Genomic DNA, 13,024 nt, shown 5'->3' on the forward strand with positions numbered 1-13,024 from the left:
AACACGAAAGCACAGTTTATTTTGTGGATTATATATTTCAGTGTTAATTGTCAATAAATAAAGAAAAAATGGATGAACATGAATATTCTTCTCAAGAGCATTCTTCAGTTGATAATTTAAACGAAGATAATCAGTTTGATGACGGGTTTAACCTAGAAAATATTCACAAAGATAATGATGAATTATTAATAGATGCAATAAGAGAATATCCGCATTTACATAATTCATCTCTAAAAGATTATAAAGATGTACAAATGAAAGAAAATTCGTGGAGAGAAATCGCATTGTTAATGGATATACATATGTCAGGTAAGATTTAAAATTATATAATTCTTTATGATGTATTTAATGCAAACACACATACTTGCTACTACTACTACTACTACTACTACTACTGCACACACACACACACACACACACACACACACACACACGCGCGCGCGCGCACAAATATGTAAAAGATAAAATTATTATTATAGTTGCAGATTGTCAAAATCGATGGTTACGTTTACGTGAGCGATTTACCAGAGAAAAACGATTTCGAGAATTAGAAATACGAAGTGGTAGTGGAGCCTCGTCGTACCACATTTACTTTATACAAAAATGTTATTTCTGGAAAGTCATATTAAAAGAAGAAGGTTAGATTAAATTAATTGCAAATACATAATAAGTGAATGCATACAAAATAATAATAATAAATTTTTATTTTCAGATGTTACTCAAATGTGACTAATTTTTATGTGTCATGGTATTTAGTGCGCACTGAGTACGCACTACGCGAGTACGGTCAAATGAACATGTGACACTAGCCAAGTGCGTATTGGCACTGACAATTGAACACGCTCTTGACACTGAGTGCAGCCATTGCTCCCCAATCGAAAACGATATAAGGGTGCGTTTCCACTGAGCACGTCACGCGCGACTCTTTGCGTAACGCATTGTAATTTTGCTCGACATTCTAGAAATAAAAAATTTTAGAGACAAAATATTCTTCCTGGATTCTAGGGGTCAATTCTGTATCTCCAAACAAAATGAAAATTACAAAAGTGAGCAAATTTACTAGATGTTGACCAATGAAATTATCAGTATTCTAGTAAATTTGCTCACTTTTATAATTTTCATCTCGTTTTAAGATACAGAATTGATCCCCTGGCTCGCGCCGTAGTTAATAGGTCTGTTCGCGTTGCTTGCACTTTGGGCACTCGGCATCTTCGCTTTCTCTCTTTTCAATGCCAAATATATATTTATCTCATTTTAAGTGCAAAAATATTTGGGGATTTCATACAACGAGAACAGACCTATTATCCGTATCAAGTGCGATGTAAACTAGGCAATAGATTTTCAGCGCTGGCAGTGAAATTTGGAACACAGTCAATCCCTTCCACCATGTATTCTAGATAAAGCCCATGGCACATACAAAAACGTAAGGCCGTAATACGTAAGCAGTAAAGAAATCGTAAGATTGGATTCGCTACTGGCCTTACGGTCTCTATCGTGATTGGCCAATTCGCTTACTGATTATGTCTTACGGCCTTACGTTTTTGTATGTGCCATGGGCTTAAGCCTTGATAGATTTCCTAACCTCTATAGTCAATTTTAACTTTTAATATTTCGGTTCACAGGGCAGAACGACATTTTTTTTCGTCCAGATTCATTCGTTTCACGAAATAACACGTCGATTGGTATATTTTTTATCAATTTTTGTGATTGTGTATGGTAAACTAAATAATTACCAGCAGTAATATATTACAAACGAAGGTAAAAAATGCATAGTGAAAGTGAAGAAGGAGAAATTGTATCAGACTTTGAAGATGATTTTGCAGAAGAGTTACATAGTTTGCCTCATGTTATAACGTTCATATGTAAATTGCGTGACCATATTAGAAAACAACGGAAGAAAATTGATAAATTACGAAGGAAACTGAAGGAGCAGGTATATATTTTCGATAAAACTGAAATTTTTTATTATTTCTAATTAACTCTATATTTATCATACACACACACACACACACACACACACACACACCACACACACACACACACACACACACACACATTTCTCTTTTGTTCTTTTCTCTCATCTTTTTTTATTTACTTTATTAATATAAATTATATGTTGTCTTTCATAGAAACAAAATTCGTCCTGTACAAAAGCATATGTACACTGTGGGACTCAGACGAATCCTTTAGATTTTAATAAATCATCACAGGATTGGGATATTAGTCATAATGTTAAGTCATCCAGTATAGTAGATCAAGTGAAGCAAGTAGCAGAATCGGCTTTATTACAGACTGGTTTTGTTTACGAGCAGACATCAGGAATGTATTATGATTATAATACCGGATATTATTATGATACAGTATGTGTGTATATTGCTTGATGAATTTTATGTGACACATATATATATATTTTTTATATATGTATGTATATGTATGTATAAAGGTAATAAGCACATACAAATCTATTATTATTTTAGAAGCAAGGTTTATATTATGATGGAAATACTGGAATATATTACTACTATGATGAAACTAGTAATACATACCAATTCCATAGTCAAGTTTATACAGGCAAGACAGCTTTCCAAAGGAAAGAAGAAACTGGAAAAACGCATAAGGTACCAATTACAATTTTTAAAACATTTCTATATGTTTAGCTATCAAATATTGTGAGAAAATATTTAAAATTTTGTTTTAAATTACAGGTTTTAAATGAAATAGATGAATTAATAACGGACATTTCAAATATAATGATTGAAAGATACAAACAACAAGCTTTAGGTAATTATTTTGAATATGTTCTCTTGTAGGATGACGTGAAAAAACGAAAATTTATAAGTGAAGAAGAAAATTCGGAGGATAAAGTACTTGAAGAGGGCGAATGTTCAGGAAGTGAAAATGACGGCATTTCTGACGAAATAATCCCTGATGTATCTACTAATAGCGAAAGTGATGATGAAGAACAAGGTTTATTTTGCATTTGTTATTATTTTTGCATTCAATTATTTTTTTTTAATATAGTTTTTTATATTATTGTGTGAATATTTTTTATAATATATTACAATTAAAATATACATTTTTTCATATTAGTGTTAATTTCAAAATAATAGCATTCAATAATAATAATCATATTTTAAAATTTGAAAGGGATTAATAAAGCAGTTTTTCAATTATTGCTTTTATAAGAACATGAAGTATATAAAATTCAAATTTATCAGAAAATCTTAGTGTGCCCGATGAATACAAAAATTTGTAATTGAACTCCAAATTGTATTTATTCAAAATTTTTATATAAAGAAAAATGTAATCATATATTCATTCAAAATTTTGAGTTTTCAAGAAATATTTATTCTCAAAAAACTATAAATATTTAACGAATATTCATATTCATTCAAACAAAATATAAAACCCGCGAAACGCAAGATTGTCACATAGGTAACACCCGTGAAAGCCTCAAGAATATTATGAATTTTATTTATTTTTGTTATTGTAATATAATATTTAGATTTTAGAAGGAAACTTAGAAATTTTGAAAAATATTTTAGAAAGTAATATATTTTTATTTATAAATATCTATTTGATAGAGCGCCATATCATATTCCAATATAATTTCGATTACATCACAGTAATGTTAAAAACATTTTATAAGATATTTTGGACATGTCATTCATTATGGTCTATGGACATTAAATTCAGAGATATATTTGTTCCCAATAAAAATGTCTTTGTTTAATCCATAGGTTAAACAAGGACGTCCATTGTATAGGTCGTGGACTAAGCACACAGTGTAATCATAGTCATTGTTTTTATAAATTATTGTTTTCTTTTGCATGCTTGCAAGCTATGTGCAGATAATACAGAGTAAAAGTGAATATGAAACAAAGATATTCATAATCATATTCAAAAAATATTCATTCAAAAGGAATGAAAAAATATTTATTAGTTTATTGACGAATAAAAAAGAAGTATATTTGAATAAGTATTTTTATTCATTTTTTATTCATTTATTCGAATATTTGATGTATTCACCGGACACACTAGAAGATCTGAAACATCTGCAATTTAATGGACTTTTACAAAAAGCTTTATTAAAATAAAATTTTTAATTCATCTTGTTACTGTGACTTGAATGTAAAAAAAAGACAATTTATTTACAACTCAGTTATAGTAGTAGTTTTACTACTTCAGCTTACAAATTCCAAGAAGGGACTTGGTTTACACTATGTTCCTTATAACTTCATACATTCATCCACACCGCAGTAACCTACTGCTATTTACTTTTACTAAATCTATGCTATACTATACTAAAAGTATTATATCCACAAACACTACACAGATAGATATACAAATAAATACCTACAAACTATGACATTACAATCTAAGGAGCCGGGATGATTTATTCTATCTTATTCTAAATCGTATATCACGTATCACATATCACAGCTCATGTCCCTACATGTATTACATTGTCTAACTTAACGCCTCCTATCCTCTAGTACAACTCAGTTATATTAATTTCTCGCTCACATGAAATGGTATTATTAAATATTTTGTTGCGGAAAAGAAGATATTTTAATTTTTGTTCTGCTTTCTATGTTCTGTCTATTCGATCTGAAATACATTAGGTTAAGTTCTAATTTTGCAATTTATGACCTGCGCTGTGCTATGTAGATCCGATTAAATTCTCAAATGTTATTCTTGTTTTCTTTGATATATATATTATATATAAATTTCAAATCAAGAAATTTTTATTTCAGATTTAGCCAAAAATTATCCACCATGTATGAGAATTATTGTTAAGGAAACAGATTTAATAAAATTAAAACTAGGCTCCCTTTTCCTTGTAACATGTTTAGGAGGTACATTAGGACGAGAAGGAGATCATTCGGTGCTAATACCGGATATAAATATTAGCAAGGTATATCAAAATGAGAAAAGTTCAAAATTTCACCTTTTAACACAAATATTCGTATTATAATTGTATGTATTTGTAGTATCATGCACGTTTTGTGTACGACGAAATCAAGAAGCAATATCAAGTAATAGATTCTGGTTCAAGAAATGGTACATTTATAAATGGCAAAAGATTGTCAGTAGCTAAACAAGAATCTGAACCTCATGAAATAATGCATGGGTCAATTATAAAAATTGGCGGGACGAAATTATTATGCCATATTCATAATGGAAATGAAACGTGTGGTTATTGTGAACCAGGTCTTGTTCAACAAAACATCAATCTCAATGAAAATAAAGCTTCGAAGACGAAACTTTATAAGGAAGAGTTGCGACGTCTGAAACATAAATTCGGAATTGAAAAGAACAATGTGTCTAGTAGTCAATTAGCTACGGGTTATCAAGACAGAGCGCAAGCTAGGCGACAGCATGTAGGTTCTTCAGATCCTCATGCTAAGACACAACAAAGTTCTATTCACACGTAAGTATTGAAGCTGCTAAATGTAAAAAAGAACGTATGCGCGTTTATCTTATATAAATAAATCTTATATAAATCTTATATAAATAAATTGAATCTTAATAAAGATTTAATTATAGAAAAAATATCTTTAATTATAGATCAATAACAAAGGATAATAAAGGGTTCAAATTGCTTTCGAAAATGGGTTGGTCTGAAGGTCGCTCTTTGGGCAAAGATGGAGATGGAAGGACAGAACCTGTAAGTTCTTTTTCTTTTTTATTATATATAATTTACTTTGATTATTGCAATATGTTAATACAATATGCGCAATAATTATAAAAGATTTATTCTTTTTACACACATTTTTAATCTTAAATAAAATTTTTATTGCTCGAGAGAAAACTCAGGAGAAAAATTGTAAACAATTTATTGTCAATGTGAAAGATAACATAGATTGTGATGAACAAATAGCTTAGATATCACGCAGTAATACGTAGTAATTTGTTAAAGAAAAAATAAAAAATGTATCGATAGAATCGATTATGTAATCTTGCATCTGCAACTCAAGACTTGAAATTGTATATACACACGTCAAATATTTTGAATTAGTGAATATATGATGAGGTCCATTTTACAAATGCTTCGGAGTATTTCGCTGATCAATTATAGAAGAAAGAATTAATTGTCTTACTAATAGATCAGTCAAAGAATGTTTCAAAGCGTTTGTAGTATCAAATGGCTCGTAATAGTAGAAGCTATAAATTTCGAATTATAAATTCACAGCTTTCAATTCATGCCTGTGTGCTTGAAGAGAATAAAAGCTATAAAGAAAAGAAAAAAAAATGAATGTGCGCTCGAATCATTAGTCGAATAATCGCAGAAAATCCGTGATCTCTTTCTCGCCACATGCCAATTTAGTCCTGGACATTCTGGTTGCCTGTCTTGTCGCATTTCAGCAGTGATAAAACGAGCGCTGCGCCGTCGGTATGAGTAGAACATTCATATGATAACGAGAGTAACTTTGCGAAATACGAAATGGCGAAAGAAGAGATCGCTCGGATCGCGGACCGTGAACAGGAGAGTAGTGCCCCGGGGTAATAAATGCAAATGTATTGAAATCCAAATCATTATTTTGTCTAGACGCATCGTATGCCCCATTGCATATAGGGTACGCCAGGTTACGCCGAGATACGTCGGAATATAGTCGGCGGTGATGCCTGTGCGCGTAAAAGGATTAAAGGGTGGGATAAGGGGAGACACACCATGTGCTCGTCCTGTTGTCCTAGCATTCTCCTCCCCCATCCTTTTTTGTCAAATTTGTCTGCCGCTCTAACTATTATTTCTGCTAGATACAGAGTCGCTTGTACTTTTTGTTCGTAAAGTAAAAAAAAGTCATTGTGTTGAAGCTAGAGTCCGAGGTTGTATTATATTTTCTATGTGTAATATGATTTTTTTTAGTAAATAACATAAAACATGATTTATAGACATACAAAATAGTTATATATAAATACACGCACGCACGCGTATATATGTATATATATATATATATATATAACAATGTGGATTTGGAATTCTCTTGTATCTATATTCATCATATTCGATTGTTAACTAATATACATATGAGTTTTCATTTACATATTGTAAATGTCATGTTGACTCTAAAATTTACTATATCCTATTCATATATTTACATTTTCACGTCATTTTGTGTTTCACTATTTTGTCGTTTTCACGAAATTTCTTTTTTTGGTCCTTTATGTCTTTCTTTTTTAATAAAAATTTATTTAATGTCGTTTCAAGCTTAAATTCATAAAAGATAATATATGATAAAAGATAACTACCATTAGATTTTGATCATAAAATATGTTACTTTAAACAGCCGAACATACTTTGTACATTACATAACTATTAATTGCATTGACACACACACATATACTAATCATGTAAAGCACAAAATAAAAGGTTCGATTATATCGATCTAAAATAAATCTGTACGCAGCTTGTGTATCGCTAAAGACGCTATATGCACGTTCGGAAACTGGAAATATTGGATAGTTGCAAGTCTTAGCACATTACAAAAGCTGGTTCGTTGAAACAAGTTTTCAAGATCCTCCGTCCTCATTCACCGATCATATCCGTGTACTCATTCGCTGTCGCGTTGCTATCGTAGCTATTTCGCTTTTATGTTGAATTTTTTTTTTTTTTTACGTTTCTTACACCTTTTACGTTTCTTACACCCTTTCTCTTTTAACGCATACCGCTCTCAGACAGATTTGGAGCCACGTAATACCTACCTACACCTCCTTTGAGTGCGTTTCACAATGATATGACCTATATCGTAAACGATAGAAACAGAGAAGAGTACTGGTACAAAATACGGAAGGAAAACTCTCTTTGGGACGATACGCTTCGTTGAAAGTCCGTAAACCAGACATTGTAAAGTCTGCGAATGACGATTGCTAGTAAACTGTGAGATATAAAACCGTCGCAGAAGTGGGCTGTGTGATCTACGTACGCAGAGCCGTACTATACTTTAACGACTAAAATCTCGACGGATTCATTTATTTAAGTGCTTTACCGGGTGCTAATTTATTCGAATCACCGTGAATTACAATTCTTTATCTCGCTCAAATGAAATGTAAAAACATTTATAGATTTAATGTTGCTTCACGATAATTTAATCGTGATAAAATCGATAATTCATTATCGATTATAAATCAAATACATCAATTAAAAAAAAACAGATAGATGGTTGATTAAAAGATGTTAAAGTGTTTGAAGGATCAAAGTATTTCTTATTTTATTAAGTAATATTTCATATACACAAACATTGATATACAAGCTACATTTATAGCGAATATATACCGATCGCAAAGTAATCGCAAACTACAACTTCATTTTATAGACTTTCCTGAATATCGACTACCGTAAGCTATTTTATGGATAGAGTGCACTGCGAGCGTACACTGATTCCTTTTACGATTTCCATCCATTTCCATATTACATCTGTTTGTGGTTTACAATTTAAAAAAAAAATCGTTCGACGTTATGAATAATTTCGAATTGCTAATTAAGACAACTCTTCGTGTATATTTCCATAAAGTATATTCGTAAGAAAAAAATATTTTCTTTGATTTTCATTGCGAAACGCAAATTGTTAATGTATCAATGCAAATATAACGTAACATATACATGACATATGTCTATAAAACACCCCCCCCCCACACACACACACACGCACGCACGCACGCACGCACACGCACACACACACACACTCAAAACACTACGATAATACGATCATAGCGATCTATCGGTTAAAAAATTTAAAAAAAAAAATTTAGCAAATGCTTAAGTCTACATTAAATAAAACAGAATCAATCAATTTTTTTTTACTTAACACATTCAATTTAAATTATTTGAAATTATTAGAAATAATAATATTGAAAGACCGCTAATGTTAAACATAATGCTTTAAATTAAGAAGCGCCATAACGGTCAGAACATTAAGATGTTGAACTATTGTAAATTCATTTAAATGAATTAATTTTAGAAATGATAATTGCGTGCCGATATGGTTGTCGGACTTTCAACGCAATCAAATCTGAAAATATTAATAATCCCCCCAAATTTCCCAACTTAAAAACTTATTGCGAAAAATAATGTCTCGGCCGGGAGTCGAACCCGGATCTCTTGTTATTAGAAATAAACATTTAATTTGAATTATTTGTGTTACGAGCGTACAACATACCTAACTTTTGTAGCCGAAATGTCTGACATTAATAGGAATGAAGAAAAATATTTTGAAAGTGCACCGTCTGTACGCTCGCGCAAAACAACACAGCCACTCATACAAATAATTCACATCGACTATCATTTCGTACGGATTTATTCGCGAAAACTTGTTGCCATTCACCTCTTATTACTCTGTTTATTTTCTTCCTACAATAACGTATCTATTTAGTCACCATATCTTTCCTTTCCGATAAAAACAAGTAGTAATATAAAGAAAGAAAAGGAAAACGAAAGAAGAGTTCGTTTTACATGGTAGAAGCTGACTTCAAAATATCGTATCTCTGCCACTGGAGTTATATTTAGAATGCAAAGTTGTTTCGATATTATGTAATGCAATAAAGTACAGGCATATGCAATGACACCATAATAAAATATAATATTGTTTTCTTTCGATTACGTGTCGATAATTCGACTAAAATTCGAGATGAATATGATTTATGTATATTTAACAAATGACACGGATAAAGGAAACAAATTTGTTCGTAAAGATAGAGAGCTTTTTCACTTTTATCACACTTTTCATTGTCATTTAGTCATTACACGTCACAAATTCCATTAATATTTGTATCATGCTTGGAACATATTATATTACGTACTATATGCATAAAAAGTTCAACATCATTTTCAAAATTTAATTTCTTACTTTCACTTTTAGCATAATACTGATATTTATGTCTGTACTTACATATTGCAATTGATATAAAATTCATTATAATTCCAATGGAAGAGAGAATGTTTGAATGCGTTACTGGTGAAAACAAGATAGGCACATAACATATAAAAACAAATCGCAGATGTCGATATCTTCTTCTTTTACATAATTACTTTACATGATAACTTGTCGCTATCCATCTTTCGTTCTTTCTTCTATCTTTTTCCGGCTATTTATTCCTTGTATCCTTTTATTTGCATGGGTGACGACACGAAAACAGTACTAAATATCGCGCGCGCGCGCCTGTCGCAATGCATACTAATCGATCGACGGAAGACGAACAAATTAATTGTTTACATTCTAATGCAACTTTTTATTTACATAATATATCGAAGCCAAATTCTACACATTTTGTTTCAATCTAATTTGCATCACTTTCTGAAATTCATTCAAAAAATCATTAAAAAAATCCACATTCTTCTTGTTATTTTAGACATTTTTCTCTATGTTTGTAAGTGTGCGTCGTGTGCGTGCATGCGTGTATACGTGTGAATTTTCCAAGATTTACGATATACATATTAAATAAGACAAAGATATTTGTCTTATAAGATAAGATAACTTTATGCGTGGTCTACAATGGGCAGTAGCAGTAGTGGATTAAGGAGTAGACGCAGAAATCAACCAATCATAATCGAATGTGAGAAAGATAATCAACTACGATTAGTCGATTTCTGCACCTACTCCTTAATTCACTACTGCTACTGCCCATTGTAGACCACGCATTAGTTTTTAATGTGATACAGTTATTTATTTCAACTATTATGGAGATTGATATATTTACAAATCGCTCCAATATTTAGATTTTACGATTCGATTTTAAAATTGTTTATTCATATGTCAGCACTTTCTAATACTTTCCATATTATCTTGCATGATATTTCGAATACCTATATGCTAAATAAAAATCGACTGAGTGAGTACAAATTTTGTGATACGTTAAGACAAACAAATAAAATTAGATAAAGGAAAGAAAGGAAAGTTCAAAGAATACAAATAGAAACGAAAGAAAGAGAGAAGACAAAACTTTGTAGCAATACGTTCAGAAGAGAGGCAAAAGGGGCAACAGGTGGGAACTTGGAATCACAAATAAATTCAATACTATATCGCTGCTTAAACATCTGTTTATTGGCTAACTGCATACAATAAATAGATTAACGTGCTCTTTCTCTTATTCTTTTTATCTCCATTCTTCCTGTTATTTTAGACATTTTTCTCTACATTTGTAAGTGTGCGTCGTGTGCGTGCATGCGTGTACGTGTGAATTTTCCAAGATTTACGATGTACATATTAAATAAGACAAAGATATTTGTATAAGATAACTTCAGCTTTTATAATAACTGCAAAACGTGAAAAATATTATAGATTTAGTATATAAATTTTAATATTTGAGAGAGAGAGAGAGAGAGAGAGAGAGAGAGAGAGAGAGAGAGACGAAACGAAATTAATCAGAACTCACAATTAGTCAGGAGGGAGTGGACGCGAGTGCATAATTCTATGCACATACGAATGATACGAGATCCCGTACACGCAGCAGACGCGCGCATGCACGTATCAGCTTAACAGTCGGCATTGCCACGCGCCCGTATACGCTTGTTTGTATGTCGGTTTGTATGTCTCCGTAACGTTAGTTAGCTAGGAATCTACAATTCAGTCAGAAGCGGTCGATTGGTCCAGACGAGATGTGTGTATATGCTCACACAACACAAACGTTGGTCGAATAATCGCCCAGTATCGACATACAAATATGTACACGCAATAAGAGATTTATTAATTACAGCGCACCGACAATGTTCAATATGTTTCGATCAACATAAACCGTATAGTACACAATGAACGCGCGTTATCGGATCAGGCGCGACGCGACGCGACGCAACGCGACGTGACGTGATGTAATGGAGAGAGAATGTACGATTCAATTCATGTACATGCACTTTTCTGCATACATATACTCATTTTTTTACAAGACATGTTCTTCTTTATAAATATGTACATACGTTATCTTTTCTTCTCGATTAATTGCAATTGCATTTCGCATAATATTTTCATGATATTCTAAACGCAGAAACACAAAAGTATACGCGTATAAAGTAATTGCGTTACATTATTCCACAAAACGATCTTTTATTACCGAGTAATAAAAGATCAATTTGTTTTTGTAATCAATTACTGTTATTAATTACTGTTTTACACGCATGCATTTTATTAATAGTCAAGTCGAACCATGTACGTATAATCGTATCAGAGACATCGATTGCCCTACCAGATAGCTTCCGTTTGGGTAAACATACCGATATACATCGAACAGTCTGGCCGGTAAAGCTTACTGACCACCTAGAAACATCCATCACAGGATTATCGCAGGAGGTTCGCTCGCGCGGGCAGTTGGAACGTGAGATGCCTACAGACCACTACAGACATGTTGGTACGCACACAAGAACGCGCGAGCGATCAGGGTATCCGTAAACCTTTATAATGCACTTTGTATTTATATTTATGTGCAAAATGTATTTCTTCTTCTGTATTTTCTCACTTTTAATTTTAATACTTCCAAATTACTTCCGCCATTCTGATTCTGTTTCCAATTGAAAGACGGTAGCCGCATTAGTAGATGTAAAAAATATATATATATAATATTAGGTGTACAAAAAAGTTCTGAGCTTTTTTTTGTAAAATTCAATCTTTATTCAAAAACAAACGAAAAAATATTAATCAGCGAAATATTCTCCGTTTGCATCAACGACCTTTTGCCATATTTCGGGTAGCTTGCGAATTCCTTGAAACTCACCGGCTTCGAAGCGATAAAGTCATCAATGCATTTTCGTATTTCTTCTAATCTCACGAAATGTGTATCAGCCAAATGATGCTGCAGCGACCGGAATAGGTAGTAATCGGAAGGCGTCATGTCTGGGCTATACGCCGCGTGCGGAAGAAGTTCCCAGCCTAACGCAAAGATATGGTCCTGAGTCGCTTTCGCAACATGTGGTCGAGCATTGTCATGAAGCAAGATCACTTTACGACGTCCTTGGCCAGTAAATGGCCTCTTTTCTTCTAATGCATCGCTCAAATTGGTCAATTGTTGTTGGTAGCGGTCTGCCGTGATTGTTTCA

General features: G+C 32.2%; 1 protein-coding gene across 2 annotated transcripts in view; it reads left to right on the top strand.

Annotated features, from left to right (window-relative positions):
* The first annotated feature begins 1,678 nt into the window (after window positions 1–1,678).
* Window positions 1,679–13,024, top strand: part of LOC108728253 (angiogenic factor with G patch and FHA domains 1) — a 15,836-nt gene continuing 4,490 nt past the window's right edge. Inside the window, exons 1-7 of one of the 2 annotated variants that reach the window (XM_018456728.1) lie at window positions 1,679–1,933; window positions 2,130–2,360; window positions 2,478–2,618; window positions 2,811–2,967; window positions 4,758–4,918; window positions 4,995–5,434; window positions 5,572–5,671. In XM_018456728.1, the coding sequence (XP_018312230.1) occupies window positions 1,766–1,933; window positions 2,130–2,360; window positions 2,478–2,618; window positions 2,811–2,967; window positions 4,758–4,918; window positions 4,995–5,434; window positions 5,572–5,671 (1,398 nt within the window). In that variant the 5' untranslated portion in view covers window positions 1,679–1,765. The remainder of the gene's footprint in view (window positions 1,934–2,129; window positions 2,361–2,477; window positions 2,619–2,810; window positions 2,968–4,757; window positions 4,919–4,994; window positions 5,435–5,571; window positions 5,672–13,024) is intronic. The other variant, XM_018456729.1, reaches the window with a different exon arrangement.

This window comes from Mycetomoellerius zeteki, unplaced genomic scaffold (genome assembly GCF_001594055.1).
Source record: "Mycetomoellerius zeteki isolate Tzet28-1 unplaced genomic scaffold, Tzet1.0 scaffold593, whole genome shotgun sequence".
NCBI classification, from domain to species: domain Eukaryota; kingdom Metazoa; phylum Arthropoda; class Insecta; order Hymenoptera; family Formicidae; genus Mycetomoellerius; species Mycetomoellerius zeteki.